We start from the raw sequence: 19,539 nt of genomic DNA, 5'->3' as shown, positions 1-19,539 counted from the left end.
CAAGTGGCATAAAATCAACCTCCCCCCCACTGCTCCCCTGCCAAATTCTCTCCCTTTCCAGTCTTCTTTGCTCTGTCATTTCCAGGTGGTGGGGGAAATAGATGAGCTTTGCAACAGCACCCTGAATGTCACCATCAGACACAGGGGACTTGACACAGGGGTAAAGCAGCATGCGTGCATTTGTGCTTATGTTCAACATTTTAATATATATTTGAACTCTGAAAAATCAGGGCCTGACCAGACTAAAACGATGGGGAGCAGGGGGCATGTTGCAGAATCTTTGCAAATTGATTTTAAGACTTGCATACCTCCTGCTGCTGCTGCAGTAACCTGCATCAGGAAGTGTGTCAAGACAATCCTGCCTTTCCACAGGACCTGCAGGGTGACCAAGCTTTAAGTATTACTCACTAAAAATTAAAGCCAAACTGGACTCCTGCCCTAGGAAACTCGCCAGATTTCTGCTCTTAAAGGAATGATAAGCCTTTGGGATGCTGCTCTTCTGACTGTGCAAAATCAGGGTCAAGTCTGGGATAAGAACTCCTCATTAAACAGCTCCAACACTGCTTCCCTTATATCTGGAGGAAAGTCTTCCTCCAAGAGCGCCGGCAAGACAAAGGTGTGCTCCTGACAACGCAAATGGATTATAGTAGGGCAAAGGGCTTTTTAGAAAATGTTCCTTTTGTGCATGCTGCTCATAAGATGACAGGAAAGCTTTCCTCACCTTTTCCATCAAGCTCTCTGGTCCCAAATTCTCTCTCAGTTGCCTCAATGTTTCAGGGCATGAGATGGAGACATGGTTGCCCTGGTGTAACTGAGAGCAGGATCTGGGTCTCCTTGGTAAACACTGCACACTAAAGCCTTCTTCCTCGCACCCTGGAAAGGCTGCCATGCTTCTGCCCAGACATGAACCAAAACACATGCGCTTTGCACATTTCTCCCCTAACACAATGTGTTCTCCAGCCCACCTTCTCTTGTTTGTGATCACTTTGGAAGGATTTGAGCCTTTGCGTCAGGGACGGGCTAGTCTTTTGCTTATGACAGCACAGCAAGGGCTGCAGGTGTCAAAAGGGAATTCCTGCAGTGAAAATCATGGGTGTAATACTGAGGAGACACAAACAGTGGGGAGTAAGACGGGGTGAGTGTCACCTGGTGAGGAAACAGTAGCGAGTGGCAAAGAGCCATGACACACACTGATTTGGCAGGTGCTAAGTGTGCAGCAGGAGCAGCAACGTACGCACAAAAGGAGAGAGGAAGCCAGCAGGTGTCACCCCATGAAACCACACAGCAGGACCCATGCTTGGTTTTACCATTTTGTCCTCATCCCTTTCCTTCCTTCCTAATTGTTGCATAAACCACCCTCATCTGAACACCTCTAATGCCCTTTTCCAACCGGCAACCCCTTATCAGCCAAATCAAACCACAGGCCGGGCCCTAACCATGGTTAGCAGCTAACTACTGCTACCAGCTATGCCAGGATTTTCTCTGAGACAGGGGCAATTCGGAGGCGACGTGAAGCTGGTGATGCTGGCTTTACACTGCAGAGTGCAGCGCTACAGGAGCGAGGTACCTGCCCTCAGAGCAGTGTCTCGCCATCAAACAAGAGAATTTCAGCTGAGCTGTGAGCTGAGCTGCCTTCAGGCTGGGACAGGCTCAGGCGACATCCCCCCCTCTGCAGTCAGTCCCCCCTCAGCGCACAGCACACATTTCGGTTTGATTGATTTTGTAATTGCTCGTTTAATTGAACAGTTACAGCAACACTATCAGGAAAAGGTTCCAGGGCTGGGAAGGGGAGGTGGGAGGGTGTGGGGGTGGAAGGGGAATTGGAGCTGGGGAAAGAGCAAAACGGGTTTTTCCCTTTCTCTCAAGATGAAAACAGAGAGAAGAGGCAAGGAGCCGAGGTCCCTTTTGCAGGCACTGAGGAGGAGAGCTAAAACCAACAAATTATGAAGAGAAAAATGAGAAGTGGGTTGAAAAGTGTGGCAGGGCCGGAGGGTCCCAGGGACTGCTTAGCCTCTAACTGACATCCTCTTCCTGCTAGCTGTGAATGCTGGCATGAGGAAAAGGAGCCGCAGAGAGGGAAAGCTGGGAGGCTGTGTGTGCTGGAACAGGAGTGGAGCAAGCAGGAGAAGGTGGGAGAAGATGGCTGGCTGCCTAAATAAAAGACCCACGAGCAACATGGAGAGGCAGGGAAGGGACATACCTGTGTCAGAGAAGCTGTAAAGGGCAGAGAGCGTATGAAAGCAAAACACGTGTATGGGAAGGTCTGTATTTCAAATGTGTATGAGGAGGGAGGTGCATAAACACAGTGGACAAGGCACTGGGGTGTATACAGAGTTATATGCAAGGGTTGTGTGTGTGACATGCCCTTGTAGGAGAGGTAAACCACCAGAGGATGGAGAATGGAGCAGTGGGGATACATGTGAAAGCCAGGATGTGCAGGAATGAGGAGAGAGCGCACAAATACGAAAGGGGAGTGAGAAAAATGGTGAAAGAGGTAAGATGGAACACTTCCACAGAAGGAGGTGAGCTTGAGAGAAATCAGGGCACATGCTGGTCTGGTTCGTCTGTGTGCCCGCTATTAGACATGCTCTGCCATCGTGCTGTGATTTGAGTTTGCCACTTTTCTAGGTCTTTAAAAATCTGGTGCCATGTTGCTTTTTATGTCTGGGGCTATGGGCACTGCTTACGTGTGTCCATGTGCTTTCTGGAGAGTGTTTCTGTCCCAGTCTGTGTACGCTGCCCAAGTGGGTTTCCCAAGGAGGTGATCAGCCTCTGGCTGTGGGCACAGTGAGTGCCTGCATCGCTCTTCGCAGCATGTGTGTGTGTGCCCGTGTGAAGGGGTGTGCGTGGACGCGTGCGTAACCTCACTGCATGCCCATCTGTGCAGTGGGCATAGTGCGCCTCTGCCTGGGGCGTCCACGAGTCCAGAGGTGACGGTGTCACTGTGTGCCCCTCTGTGGTATGTGTGCATCTGAGTGAGGAGCATGTGCACTTTGGGTGTGTGTCAGGAAAAGGACGGGAGAATCCAGACAGGGTCAGGGGGGAAGGTGCACACAGAGGCCATGGTGCAGCTCCAAAGCAAAGGAGATCAGGTTTCAGGAGTGCCTGGAGCTGGGGCTGGAGGGGGACAGGAGGTGGGCTTTGCTGCTTGCATTCCCTGGCAGGCAGCACAAGGCAGGTTTAAAGAATATCCTTCCATTTAGGAGTTTGTTTATTATTCTTCACTAAGCAGCTCAGACAGGCAAGCCGGCAGCACCATATCCACACTGACTTCCCAGGAAAGCAGGGAAGGGAGGGACAGGAAGGCAGATTTCCAGGCTAGGGGACAAAGGGATTTATGTGCAGCTGGGTTAGGGAAGGGGGTAAAGCTCCTTTGCCAACCATTTAAAAAATGGGTGGAAGACACTCAGCTTTGGAGTGTCAGAGGGGTATGCAGCTGGGGTATAGCAAACAGGCTCATAGCTGATTTGCTATTCCAAAACCCAGAAGCATCTTTGGGTTAGCTGTTCCTGTTCCACTTAGGAACTTCATGCAAACTTCCTGAGAATCAGGAGCAGAGACTCAGAGAGTATGTGTTTTCTAGGGAGGAGGGAGAAGTGATCTCTTCTCTCTCCTGTTAAAATCCACTCATCCCATCAGGAGTCACAGGACACCATGTATTTGTGCCTGTCACTCCTTCAATTCCACTCACAATAGAGATTCCCTCACCTTGTGTGTGTGTCCATACCGAGGAGTCCATGCACGTCTCCCAGCTCTGCATTTTATCTTGCCTGGCCCATCTAGCAGGATTTCAGCTACTGCAGTGATGCCCAAGAGCACAGCAACCTAGATAAAAAGGAGAGACAGTATTAGTGTGCATTTGTCCCAGGGAGACACCATATACGTTTCTGGACTCCTGGGACATGTGGATGATGGAAGAGGGAAAAGATCTTGATGTCTATACACAGAGAAAAATACACACAACTATTTTCCAGCATACTACTTGTGCCTGCACGCCAGCTTGGCTAAACACTGTCCATATGTGCAAGGATACAAAGGTCAGCATTTTTCAGCCAGCATCTCCCATGCCTCTGGACTCTCGCGTGCCCAGGAGCGCTGCAGACGCAGGCAGTGGGGCATCCCTCTGCAGTGTGCGAGCACACACCAAATCTACCCCGCGTGCAAACAGATGAATTAGTGTCCTTGCAGCTTGGAGAGTGGGACTGCAAGGGAGGGAGTATCTTTGCCATTCGCAGAGTGCTGATGTGTGTGCTCACACTGTCATGAAAATGAGGTCAAGGAAGGTCATTCAGCTCAACAGTATAAATCAAGGAGGAAAGTAGAGTGGAAGCCTGTGAATTCTCGTGAGATCTCACCAGTGGGGGGTGGCCGGAGGGAGCGGAGAAGGTCTAATGAGACTGAGAGAGCCACACACGGGCAAAGCAGAAAATAACGGTGAATGAAAGCAGTCAAACGGCTGCAGCCAAAACAGAAGGCAGGAAAGCCCAGCCTCAGGTCCTTTATTCTGCACTATAACCAAAGCTTCACGTTAACTCGCAGAATTATTCTTCCAGAGCAGGCAGAAAGGCTCCACACCCTCCAGCCCCAACCCGCTGACAGGAAACCTTTCACTGGAAACTTGCTTGCATTCAGTGCAAAATGTCTCACTTCTGTTAGCAATTTGTTCCCCATCACAAGCATTCCTGGGAGAAGTTTGGCGGGGGTAGGAAATGGGCCAGGAGGGCTGCGCGCGGGGCGCTTCCACCTGGTGACCTGGTTAATAACACAATGGAGCAGACAGCTGTCCTTTCACCACCTCTCGCTCTCCTCCATGTCTCTCATTCCTCCTTTCACCACCTCCCCCTCCATTTCTCTCCTTTCTCCTCTCTTTTGCCAGCCTCCCCTCATTCTCAGCTTCTCTCTTTCCCCTTCTCTAGTTCCCCTCTTCTTTCATCCCTTGCTTTTCCTGCTGCCACCCCTTGTGCTCCTAGCATGTTTGGACTTTGCTCTCCTCCACTCTGTCTGCAGGCCTCCCAAACTCATCACACCTGTGTCCTGCCGTGCTGTCAGGTACGGTGCAGCTCAGCGCCTGCTCCTGAGGCTGGGGATCCAAAATGCTTTCCATGCTCAGTTCCCCCCCAGCGCTCGGTGGACAGAAGTCTCCCTCTCGCTCTCTTCCCTTCCCCCCTTCCCTTTCTCTCCCTCACATAATATTTTCCATATGAAGAAGCCTTCCTGAAGCCGCACACTGCCCTCTCGGCAAGTCTTAGGCGGGTTAGAGGAGACCCTGGGAGCCTTTAATCCTCTCTCGCTCGCTCGCTTTCATCCTCAGCCACAGCTGGACGCCCCATTGATGTGGAACAGACCAAACACCAGGCCTCTCGCTAAGCTGCTGCTGTGGGGCCTCTTCTCCTTTGGAGCAGAGCGGAGCCCACGGCCCATGGGCTGCTTACAGAGCGCCTGCCCCGTGCCCAGAGCCCCTTGCTGCCTGCTCCGCCTGCCTCCTCCTCCAGCCAGGCTCCTGCTCGCCGTGCTCTCTAAAGCCACTGCTTCCCCAGGCCATCTCCCACCGCCCTGTTCAAAAAGGAGCCCCCATCTTCTCCCTTATCCCCAACCCCCCCCCCTTTCCCAGGATTATTTAGCATCAATTCCCCGCTGCCTTGCATCATTGCAGAGCGTCAGGCCCAGATGCGGATGAAGGGCCTGGTTTGTGTTTCTCGCTGAAGAAGCAACTGGTGGCTATGTCCCCAGGAAAGGCCAGGCTGGCCTCCAGCATCTCCAGTGCCTTGGGACTGCAGCCTGCTCTCATTTTAGGAAGAGGGGTCTTTGGCTGTCTGTTCACCCCAAGATCTCTCTTCGAGCACACTGCAGGGACAGGCAATGGCATATAGCTTCTCTAAAAACTTTGTAGCACCCGCAAGAAAGGCTAACACAAGCACCTGCTTGCCTGAAAGCAAGGGGAAACTTAGCGGAGTGACAGGCTGCTGTGTCAGGCCGTGTTCCAGACCCCAAGGCACTGCTCACGGGACCTGTCCTGGCACTGGGACGGCACCTGAGCCCCATCTTCCCAGCCGGCCCCGCAATCCTACGCTGGGCCCATGGCTGCACCATGCCCTGGCATGGGCACTGCAGCCCGTCTGCTCCCTCTGCTAGGCACAAAAACCTTCCCGCAGGCGGGGGCTGATACCGCGGCCTTTGCACAGACCGTTAGCTGACCAGGACCTTCCACCACTTCCGCAAAACTTGACAAAGATCTCAAAGGAAATGTAAAGGCCAGCATTTCACCCTGGGCTGCCAGAGCTCAAGGCAGCTTTGCAGCTGCTTGCTAGCAGAGACGGCACTTTGCTGCCAAAGCCACCCCTAGCCTGTGAAGCCCCCTCCTGCAGCACTCTGTCCCCGCGGCCCTGCACCCCATTCCTGATCTTCCTCTGCCCTCTAGCGGTCTCACACCCCAAAAACTTCTTCCCTTCCTTCCCACCCTGAGGTCTCTGCACACCCAGCATGGCCCAGATGCACAGCCCGCTTCACCGGCTGTCCCCAGGGGTTTCTGCGGACACAGGGACCAGTCCCTCCACTGGTGCTACAGGGGCCCCTCTGCCAGGTCACCCTGCAACGGCCCAAAGTGTTCAGCAAGGACCCAAAGATGTGTCGGGTAAATATTGAGCTAAGGCAGGGAAATCTCTGTAAGGCCACTGACAGACCAAAAAAAAATCTAATCCAAGGAGGTTTCTGTGGGTTTCACGGCAACACAAGTAAATCTACATGAAGTGACAATTTCTGTAGAAGGCAACAGAGAAGTATATAGTTTCATCCTTAATTGAATGAAAACTTTAAAAGAAGCTTCAGGGGGCTTGGAGGACTCCAAGTGAATAGTGCAGAAAAGAGGTGGATTGACGAGAAAGTTCAGAGAAGAACCAGAGCGATCCAAGCTGTCAGAAACACAGTTTAGGAGGGAAAATGAGAAGAACTGGGGATGGTTAGTCTGGAAGAGAAAAACTGAGGGGACACATGGTAGGAGTCTTTGCACACAAAGCAAGAGAAAGGGAATAATCTGTTCTCTGTGTTCACAGTGGATACAACAAGGAATGAGGGATTTAAATAGGAGGGAGACTCGGACATTAGGAAAAGCTTTCTGATGGTAAGGATAGTGCAGCACTGCAACATGTCACCTGGAGAACAGTGCAACCTAAACTAGTTAAACAGATATCTTTAGACATGGCATAGGACATGGATACTACCTCGTGTCACTGGGATAGATTAAGTGACCTCCTGGGATCGCACTCATCCTATTTTCTATGATGCTATAATTAAAATCCACACTGATCCTCTGCCTGAGATGCAGCAAGAGGACAAACTTTACAACTTAGTGACCAACTTGCAGGCAATCTGGAAGCCAAAGTCCTTCTACTACCATGCTGAGTACTGTACAGACATCTCCTCGTGACCTTTCCTGTCCCAAAAAGCTTATCTCCTCAAAGACAGGACCTCCAATGGACATGGTAAATACAGATGCCATAGGAAAGGATGAGGCATCACAATGCAGCATAGCTTTTGGCTCAGTTTGTGGGCAACCAGTTGCAGAAATTGAAGTAACTGCAGACCCCTGGGATTTGTTCATAAGAGAACCAGTGCATTCCCTCTCCTTGTTATTGAGCATCAAGTGCCTGATGAAAGAGGGATTTGGGGAAAAGACAATGCAGAGATATCTAATACAAAATGATTAGCCAGAATGTATTGTTAATAAGCTGCTTATTCGTATAATTGGAACCTATTTGCAGCCAGGGTGTCTGTACAGTCTCTCTGCACTGCTCTGATGGAGCGAGGCAGGTAGGTCTGGCCCAGGGGACACTGCTGAGAGCACATCCTCGGGGGGTAGGAAGGCAGTAGATTTTACTGTTGTTTTACTTCTTTACTGAGACTGGCTTGAAGGGCAGAGAAGTGCATGGGGATTTCAGGGGAGGTGGAAGGGAATCTGCCAAGCCCCACTGAATGTTTCACAGTATGGCAAGCACAAGGAGACATATCTGGAGAGCAGAGTGGAAGGACAGACAGTGCCCTTACAAGGAGTAGAATGAAATTAAGGCAAAGAAAGCACACAGACAGAGGTCTACTTGAGCTCGAACCAGCTGTGGAAGAGCCATGAGTGAGTCCGCCCCCAGCAGTGTGACAGCTATTGCCACAGGGAGACTTCGGCTGCAGCTATGATGCGCACACTGTGGCTTGACAATTGAAGCAGAGGTTTCTGAAGGTGGATTTGCTCACCTTGAGGAGAGCTGGCTTTCTCCTGACTTCCAGGAGGCGGAATTCCTCTGGGAGGTCAAGGGAAAGGAGAGGAAAAGCTACAGAAGCCATTCCCCATTCCCTCCATTAGCTCTGCCCAGTGTGTGCACAAACATTGCACCACCCACATCTTTCCTTCCCTCATCTCCATTGCGGTTGAACTCAGGCCTGTGAAGCACCAAGGCTTAGAATCAGGCACATGGGTGTTCATGTGCTGCTCAAAACTGAAACCTTTTGCCATTTTTCTGAGGCCAAGGGCTAACTGATTTTAATGATTTTGCTAGTGTGAGTGTAAAGCAGTCTTACTGAGTCTACCCCAGGGTTCTTTCAGGGACTACACCAGAAGTGCAGCAGGACTGTGAAGTGTGACTTCTGTTGATGCAACAGGGAGAAGTGAACAGCTTCCCCCTGGACTCTATCTAATGCCTCTGAGTCTTCTGAACTGGCCAAGCTCTGTTGATACGGACAATTAAATTATACAAGCATCAATCTGGTTGTAAAGCAGCAGTGAAGGATTTCTGTGCTGAGCCAAGTGGTAAGCCACTAAGCTCTGCCACTTCCTCCTGCAGTGCCAGTGTGAGACAGGAGGACACAGAAAGAAGACACTAATTCTCTGTTCTGCCTTTGACACTGCCCTTTCTCTGAGCTCCAAGACACACATGGAGCTGAGATTCCTCCTGCTTCTGCTCTTCTGTTTTTCAGGTAAGAGAAGGGGTGAGGAGATACAAGAGGCAAGGGGAGTCGGGTACAATATTTCTCCTGCATTTGTCTAAGGTTTGGCACATCCATGATATTCCAGCACCAGAAGAATTTTCTGAACGTTTTTACAACCAAAGCAAGTTTCTCCTCAGTTGGAGAAACTCTCTTCACAGCTGGCCAAGGAAAGGGGCCAATTCCAGCTCCTCTCACCTGGAGATTCTGGCTTCTCCAGGCTTGTAAGCCAAGCCACTCTGAGCACACAATTTCTTCCTCAAAAACAGCTACAAGTGTGTCACACATTCAGCACTTCCCCAGCACTAAGTGGCCCAGCTCCATCACTCCCTGGAAGGACTCCGTAGTCACTGGCTCAAGGTGTGACTGTCCTGGTGGGATTCCTTCTCTACATGTGCAATACTTAATAGAAACCACAGCTACTTAAGGACAAGCTATATCAGGGTGAATCAAGATAGGAATGCCTTAAAGCATTTATTTCATGCCTGTTAAATGATGCTTAAGGAGTCAATAATTAAGATGCATCTGCAGGATCCCAGGGCCTGAGGCACAGCAGACTAAGTGCAGAGCACTGCGCCTTTGGTCCAGCACAAAGAGCAACTCTGAGGGCAAGGATCCCTATGAAAGCCCCTATCCAGGAAAAGGAGAGTCTTTGGGAGGCAGCAAGGAAACACAAACGCATGTTAAAAAGTTCCTAGCAATTTCAGAACAGGGATCATTCAAATGGCAGCAGTGAAATAATATTTTCCACAGGCCCCGAGTAGGACTAGCACAGATTTACTATCACAGACACAGCACTGACATCCTCTTCTATTTCTTCACCAAGCCTTTTATATCCTCTCTCTTCTGAAGCCTCTGCAGAGCCAGTTTAGGCCTACTAACTACTCCATAGCAGGAATATAATTCCATATGTATTTATGTTCTCTGTATCTCTAGACACAAAGCTTGAATAGGTATGAAAAGATCTGTCCCTGAGCACAGGTCTAAGCTGTAACCAAAGCTAGCAAATTCTTCATCTTTCATTGTCCACTGTTTTCCACTTGATCTACAGATAGTCTGTTCCCTCTTCTCTCAAACACACAGAGACCCCACCAGCTATCTTGGGGACCTGCACGGAACTACAAGAGAAATGGCACTGAGCCACACAGCGCGATTTCTTTGTTGGTCAAGGGACTATTTCTGAATCATGCTCAAGCAAGACAGACCAAAAACGCCACCGCTTCGTGCCTCGGAGCAGTCCCACCAGCTCAGCGGGGCAGAGGCTCACGCCACACCAGGGCTCTACGATGTTGCCTCACCACAAATAAAACATGCAAAAGCCAAGTGATTCTGGTTTGGTTTCTCCAGCTGGAGACTCTAGGGGAGGCACCCTGCCGGCTCTGCACGTGGCAGAGCACGGGACACAAGGGGATTGGCTGTGGTGGTGGAGCACTGGGACCACAAATGACACGGCCTGCGGGAGGGTCCCTGCAGGTGCAGGCCCGGCCTCCTTGGCCCTGCGCCCTTGAGAGGCCTTCCCAGCACAGCCCTGGACAGGGGCACTTTGGGAGCCCGGAAAGAAGGGCTAGGCTGGGCCAAAGGGCCTGCTCCACCTCTCATGGCTCAGGGCAGGGAAAGGACTGCCCCGTTCCCACTGGTGTGAGGGGAGAGCGTGACGATGGCCACGGGAGAGCAGCAGAGGGCCCCTTCTGCCATGACAGACTGAGCTCCGCTCTCAGCCACTTCCCTAAAAGCACCCTGAAACTAATCCTGATATCAGTCTCGTTGCAAAACATGGTGAAGGATTTCCGTGGGAAGGCATGACCTCAGCCACTTCCTCCAGCCGCGTCAGTGTGAGGCAAGGAGGGCACACAACGCAGACGCTTTCCAACGGGGCACCTTGGGTAGCTCCCAGCAATGCCCCTTCCCTGGGCTTGAGGTCGGCCATGGAGCTGAGAGTCCTCCTGCTTCTGCCGCTCTGCTGCCCAGGTAAGAGAGGGGCTGGGCATAGCTGAGGCTTCCCAGCACACCGCAGAGGAGCGGGACACCCTTCCCCACCCCGGCTGCCTGGGGAGCTGTGCAGACTGTGGGAATCTCACACTGGGATGACTCTGAGCTGGGGAACTTGCTGCAGGGATGGGAAGGCAAGGCGATAGCCCCAATTCCCACCACTGCACAGCTTGCTCCAGCCAGGTCAAACATCCTGGGAGCACAGAGCTGTTGCCTCCAAGCAGCCATCAGTGCCTTCCCCAGCTGGCATTTCCCATGGCATGGCCTGACTCCACTCTGCTGCTCCCAGCAAAGGGGCCCACTGCAGTCCCAGGCTCAGGACAGAGCTGTCCCAGAGCACCTGCCTTCTTCTCCTGCCTTCCCACCAGAAATCACAGAGCTTTCACCTGGTGGTAGCTTGGTGAAGTGGGGCAGGAAGGCTGCCAGCTTCTTGTTTCCCTGGCCAACGGCTTGTTTGTCTCTTGGCGCTGGACCCACGTGTGGCTGTGCGTGTACAGTGCTCTGCGCCCTCCACCTGGGCACAGAGGAGCTCTAAGGACAACTCCTACCATGTGGGTCTTGCCCCCCTCTCCCCCAGCAATTGCCACCTTTCAGACCTGCTGAAGCCTCTGCTGGGATCACTCAGCATCAGTGCACAGACCCTTTGGTGCAGAGACAGCCCTTCCAGGGGGGACAGCACAGCCTTGCTCCCCTCAGTCACTGGGTATCCTCCGAGGATGCAGTAAGGAGGGACCTGCAGGCTGCAGGGAGCCCAGCCTCAGGCCCGCTGGGGACATGGGTCGAGCTTTCATCCCCATGGCAATCACCGTCTCTGCTCCTCCCCTCTCCCCCGTCCCTGCACCGAGTACAGACAGCCACCCTGCTGCCAGGGAGACTTGCCTGCAGCTCCTCCAGGTTGGTGCTGAGGCACACCGCTGCGATCCCCCAGACGTGGGGGGGTTTGGCCCCCGTTTAGCTGGGTGTGAGAGGCACTAACAGCAGCGCTGGGCTGCTGGGGCAGCTCCCAAACACTGCCCCATGCACAGCACTAGTCAGGCTCCAAGGGCAGATGCCTTTAGCACCTGCAAGTCACCAGGTCCCACATTTACCTCCAGAAGAATACCGTCATGTAAACTGGGTTTTAAACCAAAGATACTGGGTTTTAAACCAGAATTGCAATCCCAGTTCAAATCTCAACACTTCACACCAAGCATCAGCCTTCTTGTTTCCAAGCAGGTGAATTTGGCAAGAGGAATTAATCTCTCTCTTCTCAGAGCCCCTCCAGCCACCCACTCCCTCAGAGGAAGGGGTTTGCTTGGGCCCATCGGGAGGCGGTGGGCAGCCCTGCTTCAGCTCCCCCCTTCCTCACCACTTCTGGTCTTTGCAGGCCTCCAAGCCCAAATACCTGGTGCTGAGGAGAGCAAACGGGAAGGAAGCACTCTCTTCGTCCAGTGTCGTTACACAACGCAGGCTGGCTTCCCTTCACAGAAAACCTGGTGCCGACTGAGTAATGGATTCTGTAAAGCCTTAGTGGAGACAACTTACTCAAACTATAAGTACATAAACCAGGTCACAGCGGGCAGAGTTACAATAGAGGATGACATCAAACATGGGACCATTTCCATCACCATAAGAAACCTCCAGGTACAGGACTCAGGCCTATACGCCTGTGCTTCCAGTCATAACACTGACACATATATTCCACTAAAGAAAATCTCACTGAATGTTTTCAAGGGTGAGTATGTTCCTCTCCATACAAACTCAAGTCTTGTCAAAAAGGAACATCATTCCCTCCCCCGTGCCATCCCTCCTCTCCCACCACAGTTGAACAGCTTCCCCTGAACCTCACAGCCCCCCTCACCCTCCCCAAGCCTTGTTCACTGCCTTCCCGGCTCACACGAGCACGGTGTGAAGGAGCCCCACGGTCCCGGCTGGCCCTGGGGGCTCCCAGCTCTGAACCGTCCTGCTCCAACTCACCCCTTCCCTCACTGGCATGCAGGCCCTGAGCAGAGTTTCCCCAGCGGAGATTTGGCGCGGGTGCCCAGCTCAGTCAGGGAGGTGGACACCCATGCGCCCACGGCCGCCTGTCAGTGGCCAGATTTGCTGTTTCACAGAGTTACACAGGCGGGAGCTGGACTCACTCTCTGTGCAGTGCCCATACAACGCCCAGATGGACAGCACGACAAAAGCCTGGTGCCGAAGGGAAGGTCACACTTCGTGCAACATCGTGGTCAGCACAAATTACCCTTCAACACGGCGTTACAGCAAAGCCCAGCAAAACAGAACCTCAATCTGGGACAACACCTGGGACAAGACTGTCACCATCACCATGCAGAAGCTGCAGGAACAGGACTCTGGCGTGTACCGGTGTCTGCTCTACACACATGCACGTCGCACCCAAATAATGGAAGTCAGGCTCACCGTGTCCAAGAGTGAGTATCTTTTTGCAGGAAAGTATGGCTGCCCGCAGGTTTCAGCCCCACCTCCCCTGCTTTTCCTCCCCTCCCATCCTGCGCCAGACCACCGAGGAGGCAGACTTACAGCCAGGAAGGGTTCAGCCCACGGCACTTGTTCCAGCCGTGGTGAGGCGATGCCATTATGCCTGTTTTGGGAGCTCACCAAACACGCCTCATGTTTTCCAGGGACTCAACAATACACAGCCAGGGAGTCAGACATGCTCTCTGTCCAGTGTCCATACAGCTCCCTAGACTACGGCGCAGTGATGAAAGCCTGGTGCAAAGCGGGAGCTGGGGAAGAATGTGTTGTCCTGGCCCGTACAGACTGGCAGCCGGCTCAGCCAGGCACAACCATGATCCAGGATGACAGCCAGAGGGGGACTGTCACCGTCACCATGGAGAAGCTGCGGGCACAGGACTCTGGCGTGTACTGGTGTGCACTTTATGAACACCCTCATCTTTTCCGAATAGTGGAGGTTACACTCAATATTTCCAGGGGTGCGTATTAGTCTGTAGGGAACCATAGTTGTCTGCAGACTCCAGACCCACTTTCCTGCTCTCTCTCTAGTTGCTGTGCTGCCCAGCTTGTATCACTTCCCAGGTTATGCTTGGACTCTTTTCCCTGCCCAAACCCCAAACCATTTTACTTTCTCACACTTAAAATTCTATCTAATTGCACGAGGGATTGTCACTGAACTACATGGATTTGCTGTGTTGTTTCTCTTTTACATGAGAGAAGCTTCAGCCATCTTTACAGAGGTGCTTCTTTCACTCACATTCTCATGCTACCGATTCTGTCTCTTTATAGTGTCTGACACCATGGCTTTCAAAGACTCTTAAGATTTTTACATTTGGTTGCAAAAGCGACACATTCCATGCCTTTAGACCCATATTGTAAAGAATTTTGACTTGTTTTTTCTTTCAGCGTGATGTTTAACAATAAGTGATAATATTTACCCACCTCATCGTGACAGACCAGTGCCCTTCTTTGTCCTGCCGTTCAGGAATCTGGCAGAGCAGTACTGAAGGGATACAGCAATCGAGGAGTGCAAAGGGGACAGCATAGCTCTTATGTGAAAATCATAACCCTTGGGACTGAATGCACTCTAAGTGAGCAGGCTACTGCATGCGCAATCTCCACTGGGGCACAGCAGCAGTCCTGGAAGCAATTCTTACCGCTAAGCCTTTATGCTCTTTGTTTACTTTTCACAAGTCCCTATCTGCTTATGCCTAGTGTTGTTAAATACTTCATTGCTACCTGAAGATCTGTGCCACAGATCCTATCTTCCTGCACCTATAGCGCATACCCCTGCCATGTAGTGGGGTGGGAGCACAAAGCACAGCTCTTGTTGAGCGCCCTCCCCCTGCCTCACACATTTTGAGCCTTACGTTGCTTTCCCTGCTCCCAGCAAGTCTGGATGACACTGGTTACAGCCTGGGCAACTTGTCTGTGTTGTGTGCCACAGCATGAGTGGATTTATACCAGCGGTAGCAATGCCAGGAATGTCTAGCTGCTAAATGCAAAGTAGCCCCAGAATGATTATTCTTCTCTTCATGTTTGTGATTGCAGTTTCAACTGAAACAACTTTGTCGGTTACTGCAAGCATAAGTCAAACAACTCCTTCTGCCAACAATGCCAGCTTCACAACCACTGCACCGCCCAAAAGGTAAGACCTAAAGAAAGTCTCTGAGCTTGAACACAAATTAGAATTATTAATGTCTCATCCATGATATGCCTCTCTTCCTGGGATAGGCAATCTCTGTGCATTCCAAAGACTCCTGCTTAAAGAGAAGTTAGGTTTGACAGGTGTCCTTACAAAAAGTGCCCTCTCCTCTTCCAGCTCCTGCCCAGAAAGCAATTGCAAAGGGAGTAGATCGACGAAATCAAGTTGCAACTGTTCTGGGAATGAGGCTGCCTTTCCACTCTTTTACCTTTAACTTTTTGGGTTGTGCTCTTTGCAGCAATAGAAACCCTCAGATTCTGCCCCAAAGCCTGCCTTGCCTTTGTGCGTTCCTGGCCATGAAGAGTGAAATAGTCTTCAGATGCAATTTCATCCTTCTGCTGTCATGTGTAGGACAGCAACACCTAAGAGTATAATCACACATCAGCTCTCAGTGTGCCAAGTGCAGAAAACCATAGGAGGAAAAGTTAGTACCTTCTCCAAAGAGCTTGGAATTGTGCTCTGAACCTTGAACACTGATTTGTTTTAAAAACCTAGAAAGTAGTTTAGCTCAAAAGGCACAGCCAAGTAATAACAATCTAGACAGCATTGCTCCATGAGAACCAAGCTCTCCTCACAAGTGCATAAAAGCTATTCCTGCCCCTTGTTGGTCACCTTTTGGCAACAGGCCATGCCAGCATCTTGCTGTGTTGCCATCTAACACTGATAACTCCTTTGCTCCTCCAACTTCAGCTCCAGTGTAAATATCTTCATCCTCCTCTCTGTGGTCCTGGGCATCCTGCTCATCCTGGCACTTATCAGCATGATAACACTGTACATCAAGAAGTGCAGGCAACCGAGACGAGGTATGTGGAGACTGGAGATGCCTCCCATGTTCTAGTCAGTACTAAATAGAGTTGTCTCTGGCCATCAATTTTCCAGTCCAACTGAGCTTATCCCCAGCTCACAATGCCCTGGAAAATATAAGGCAGGTGCAGCCTGGGAAGCCTCAAGGCAGGCCTTACGCTGTGATCTCCTCTCACAATAAATCAACCTCCTGCTCCTGTTCCTCCAGACTCCCCACAAGACACCTCCTAAATCCAACCAGGCCGGACATTCTAGGGGAGAAGTAAAGTGAGAGCAACATGTTCACTGGCAGATTCAGGGTAGATGGGTCTCACTGGCACACTCATCCCTCCCATCACATCCATCACTGGGCCATCCCACAGCCTTTCCCTAAACTCCTATAGCATAGTAAATGCTCAGGCATTCCATGGACTTCTCTACTTCTAAAACCTCTGATTTTGGCTCATTCCTAAGGTAACAGACAAGCAGAAGACATTTATGACAAACCAGAAGACACAGCACAGGTAAGGAAAACAACAGATTTCCCATATGGTACCTGAATCCCCTACCAATAGTCTGTGAGGAGCTAGCTGGCTCATGTGATAAGAAACTTCATGTTCATTTTGGTTTTGAGCAGGAGGGAAGGTGATATTTAATATGCCACCAGAGAGAGGAATGTTCTTAGGTGAACAGAGAGGGGTAATGTTAGGAAACTCCACTGGAAAAAAAAAAATCTAGTGGAGCAGATTCTATCAGTCTCTGAGAAATGACTCAACTACTTAGACTAGAAGTAAAGGTTGGAAGCTGAAGTTGTAATATGTATCAAGGAAAGGAGCTGAAGGAAAGGGTTTGCTCTTCCACCTCTGCCATGACAAAAGGTAACTTTCTACATGACTCTCTTTCCCTCTGAGACAACCCTGTTTTTTTGACAACTGCTGTGGCCTGGCACTGACTCATGCTGACAAGTGTTTTCCCTTTTTTTTTCATAGTTTCAGAGCACTGAAAGAATGGGAAGTCCCAGGAATGACAGCAAAGACCTAAAATATGTTACCCTGGACTTTACAACCCAGCTCAGCCCCGAGGAACCTCTCTACGCTAATGTTGGACCAAGTCAGGCTCCCAAGAAACCCAAAGCTGAAACTGTGGAATATGCTAACATTGCACTTAAGCAATTACCAACGAATGACAAAGGATGAAGCACAGGACTGAAACAATCCAGAAATGGGAGAAAAGAAATGGAACACAGAGAGGGAATGGGGAGTAGCAAGTGTCTGCAAGGATACGGGGAAAAGAGCTAAGGTTTTGCTGCCATGTATACCTGAAAATGCATTTTAAGACCTCCCTCCTATGGGAGGCCAGTAGCAAATTTTGTCACTGCTGTGCAGATTCTCTCAGGTCAGAGGGAGGTGCTGGGTAACTCTCAGGATCCCTTGCACATCAATTTTCTTGGATTCTATTAAAATGCAGATTCTTTTGGAGAGGCAGGTATGGAGGAATGACCTTTTTAAGAAGAGCAGTACTTGCCTGGCTGTGGGTGGGTCTGGTATTTCAACTATGTTCACTGGTAGCTCTATCCTCCTAAGGGTTCAGCAACTATGGCCAGGGAAGCCCATTGCAATGCTGCTGTATAAAACTCTAATCCTGATGTGACTGGGTTCATTTGCCACATAACAGGTGTGGGGGTATCACTACTGGAGCTACAGGAATAAGCAGAACCAACATCTGTCTAAAGGGAAATATCTAGAGGGTGCATGGCAGCAAGCTGAAATGCTGCATTGCAAACTTTACAAACTGCTGTATGAATCAGAGCATCAGAAGGTCTTCTAGCTACAAAACCACTGCATGTATGTGCAAATCCCTGCATAGCCTCAATTTATCGGTCTGCTTAGGTAAGAGAAATAAGATGGTAAGAGGCTTTCAAATAAAAGTAAATGTTTAGCTTTAGAGCAAGAAATAGAGTGTGCACACACAAGTTTGGGGTAGGAGAGAAAGATGGTGATGTGACTTCTGAGTGCATGCACAAGTGTCCCATTATGGAGTGCAGAAAGTTGTGGGGTAGATTCACTGCAGCTGCTGTGGATAGCACTAGTGAGAGCCTCCAACACTGCACCTTCTACACAACTCAATTATTTCCAAATTCGAGGGCTGAATTTGCACGCAGGCAGGGTTGTCCACAGCCACAGCATATTTATGCAGTCTCTATGGCCTGAACACTGAAAACAGAACGAAGCAGCGAGTGAAATCTGTAGTCACAGGCATGGCTTCCTATCTGTAGCTTGTGCAGGCTGCTCCATCCTTCCACCAGCTCCTCATCAAAGGGCCTTACTCTGTTCAACAACTGCTGGCTGGCCTCCTGGCCTATACCCTCTCTTCCCCGAGGATGCACAAATTGGCTGCTTAAACCAAAGCAATGCGGAATAAAGACAAGGTAGGGAGAACAAAAAATGAATATTTCTGGAAAAAAAGAAGGCAACAACGTGCAGTACTGCACAAGAGGAACGGACAGGGCACTGGGACTTTTTGAACAGAATTTGCCTTACTGTGTCAACTGCAAGGACAAGCCCCGAGACAGATATGAGGAAGGTTTGTACAGACAGTGGTGCAGAGCAAGAAACTGGCAGGCTGAGCAGGGAAGCTGCAGGAAGCATGACAAAGACACCAGAGGAAGAAGTATGAGCACAAGAGGGCTGCTTTCAACATCAGGTGGTATAACAGAAGGGAAGCAGCAGTTAAGAGTGGATTATTTACAAAAGCAGATGTCCAAGTGGGTCAGACATGCAATATATCTACAGATCACCAGTGGAGGCAGGCAATCTCCAAGACTTGCTACAGGAACAGAGGACAGGCAGGAACTTCATCAAATTCCTGCTGTCATGAATAATCTTGCCACAAACTCTCAAACACCTTTCTACAATACGCTCAATTTCTTGCCCCCAGTGTTGTGAGGCACCTCTGCATCTCTGCAGGAATGTCCTCTCACCAGTCTCAGCTGTAGCTCTCTTTTCTTTTGCAGCACTGTGCTGTAATTTTAGCAGCTCTTCTCGGCCTATCCACCAATGCAGCTGGAGAAATCCTGCATGCCTACTCCCAGAACTTTTTTTTCTTTTTTCCCTACACTTTAGCAAGCTGAAAGCTAGCTGTTGTGGCTTCTTGCACAGTCGCAGGAGACCAGAATGCAGGCAAGACTTCATGGGAGAGCTCAAGCTCACTAGGGGCTTGGACAGTGATATCATTACCACCCTAGCTCTCCTGGAAATACTCCACATGATACATTCGCTGCCTTTATCTAGTAATCATCTGGTGAGTGATGTGAAATGAGTTTGCTGGGGCTCAGCCCAGTTTCCCCAAAACACAAAAACCTCACACATTTTTTGTCCTCCCCAAGCTCTGCAGACCCCACAGACAGGTAGCAAATCAAAGGGCCTGAACTACCCTCTCCTCACAGGCCACTCAAACCCAGCTTTCCTATAGACCTCTCTTGCTACGGCTGCAGCAGGGAAGCTGATTTATTCTTTGAGGTTTTCAGAGTTGACACTTTTAACTTGAAATAAAAGAAGGAAAAAGAAAATAGTTCCAGAAATCTAACTCATGATTCCTCCCTAACTCTCTGCCATTCATGCAGTCAGTGGGTCAAAAAT

The 19,539-nt window shown here is 50.4% G+C and overlaps 1 protein-coding gene across 1 annotated transcript; it reads left to right on the top strand.

The window, feature by feature from the left end:
• Nucleotides 1-10,843: 10,843 nt before the first annotated feature.
• TREM1 (triggering receptor expressed on myeloid cells 1) lies at nucleotides 10,844-17,388 on the top strand. Its single transcript, XM_013942022.2, has 8 exons — nucleotides 10,844-10,938; nucleotides 12,326-12,673; nucleotides 13,053-13,370; nucleotides 13,581-13,892; nucleotides 14,965-15,061; nucleotides 15,809-15,921; nucleotides 16,376-16,425; nucleotides 16,891-17,388. Exons 1-8 carry the CDS (start codon nucleotides 10,896-10,898, stop codon nucleotides 17,095-17,097), a joined length of 1,488 nt encoding a protein of 495 aa, XP_013797476.2. The 5' UTR covers nucleotides 10,844-10,895; the 3' UTR covers nucleotides 17,098-17,388.
• The last annotated feature ends 2,151 nt before the right edge of the window (nucleotides 17,389-19,539 follow it).

This window comes from Apteryx mantelli, chromosome 25 (assembly GCF_036417845.1).
Source record: "Apteryx mantelli isolate bAptMan1 chromosome 25, bAptMan1.hap1, whole genome shotgun sequence".
Lineage (NCBI taxonomy): Eukaryota > Metazoa > Chordata > Aves > Apterygiformes > Apterygidae > Apteryx > Apteryx mantelli.
Note: the sequence above shows the minus strand (reverse complement) of the source record. Positions and strands in the feature narration are given on the sequence as shown.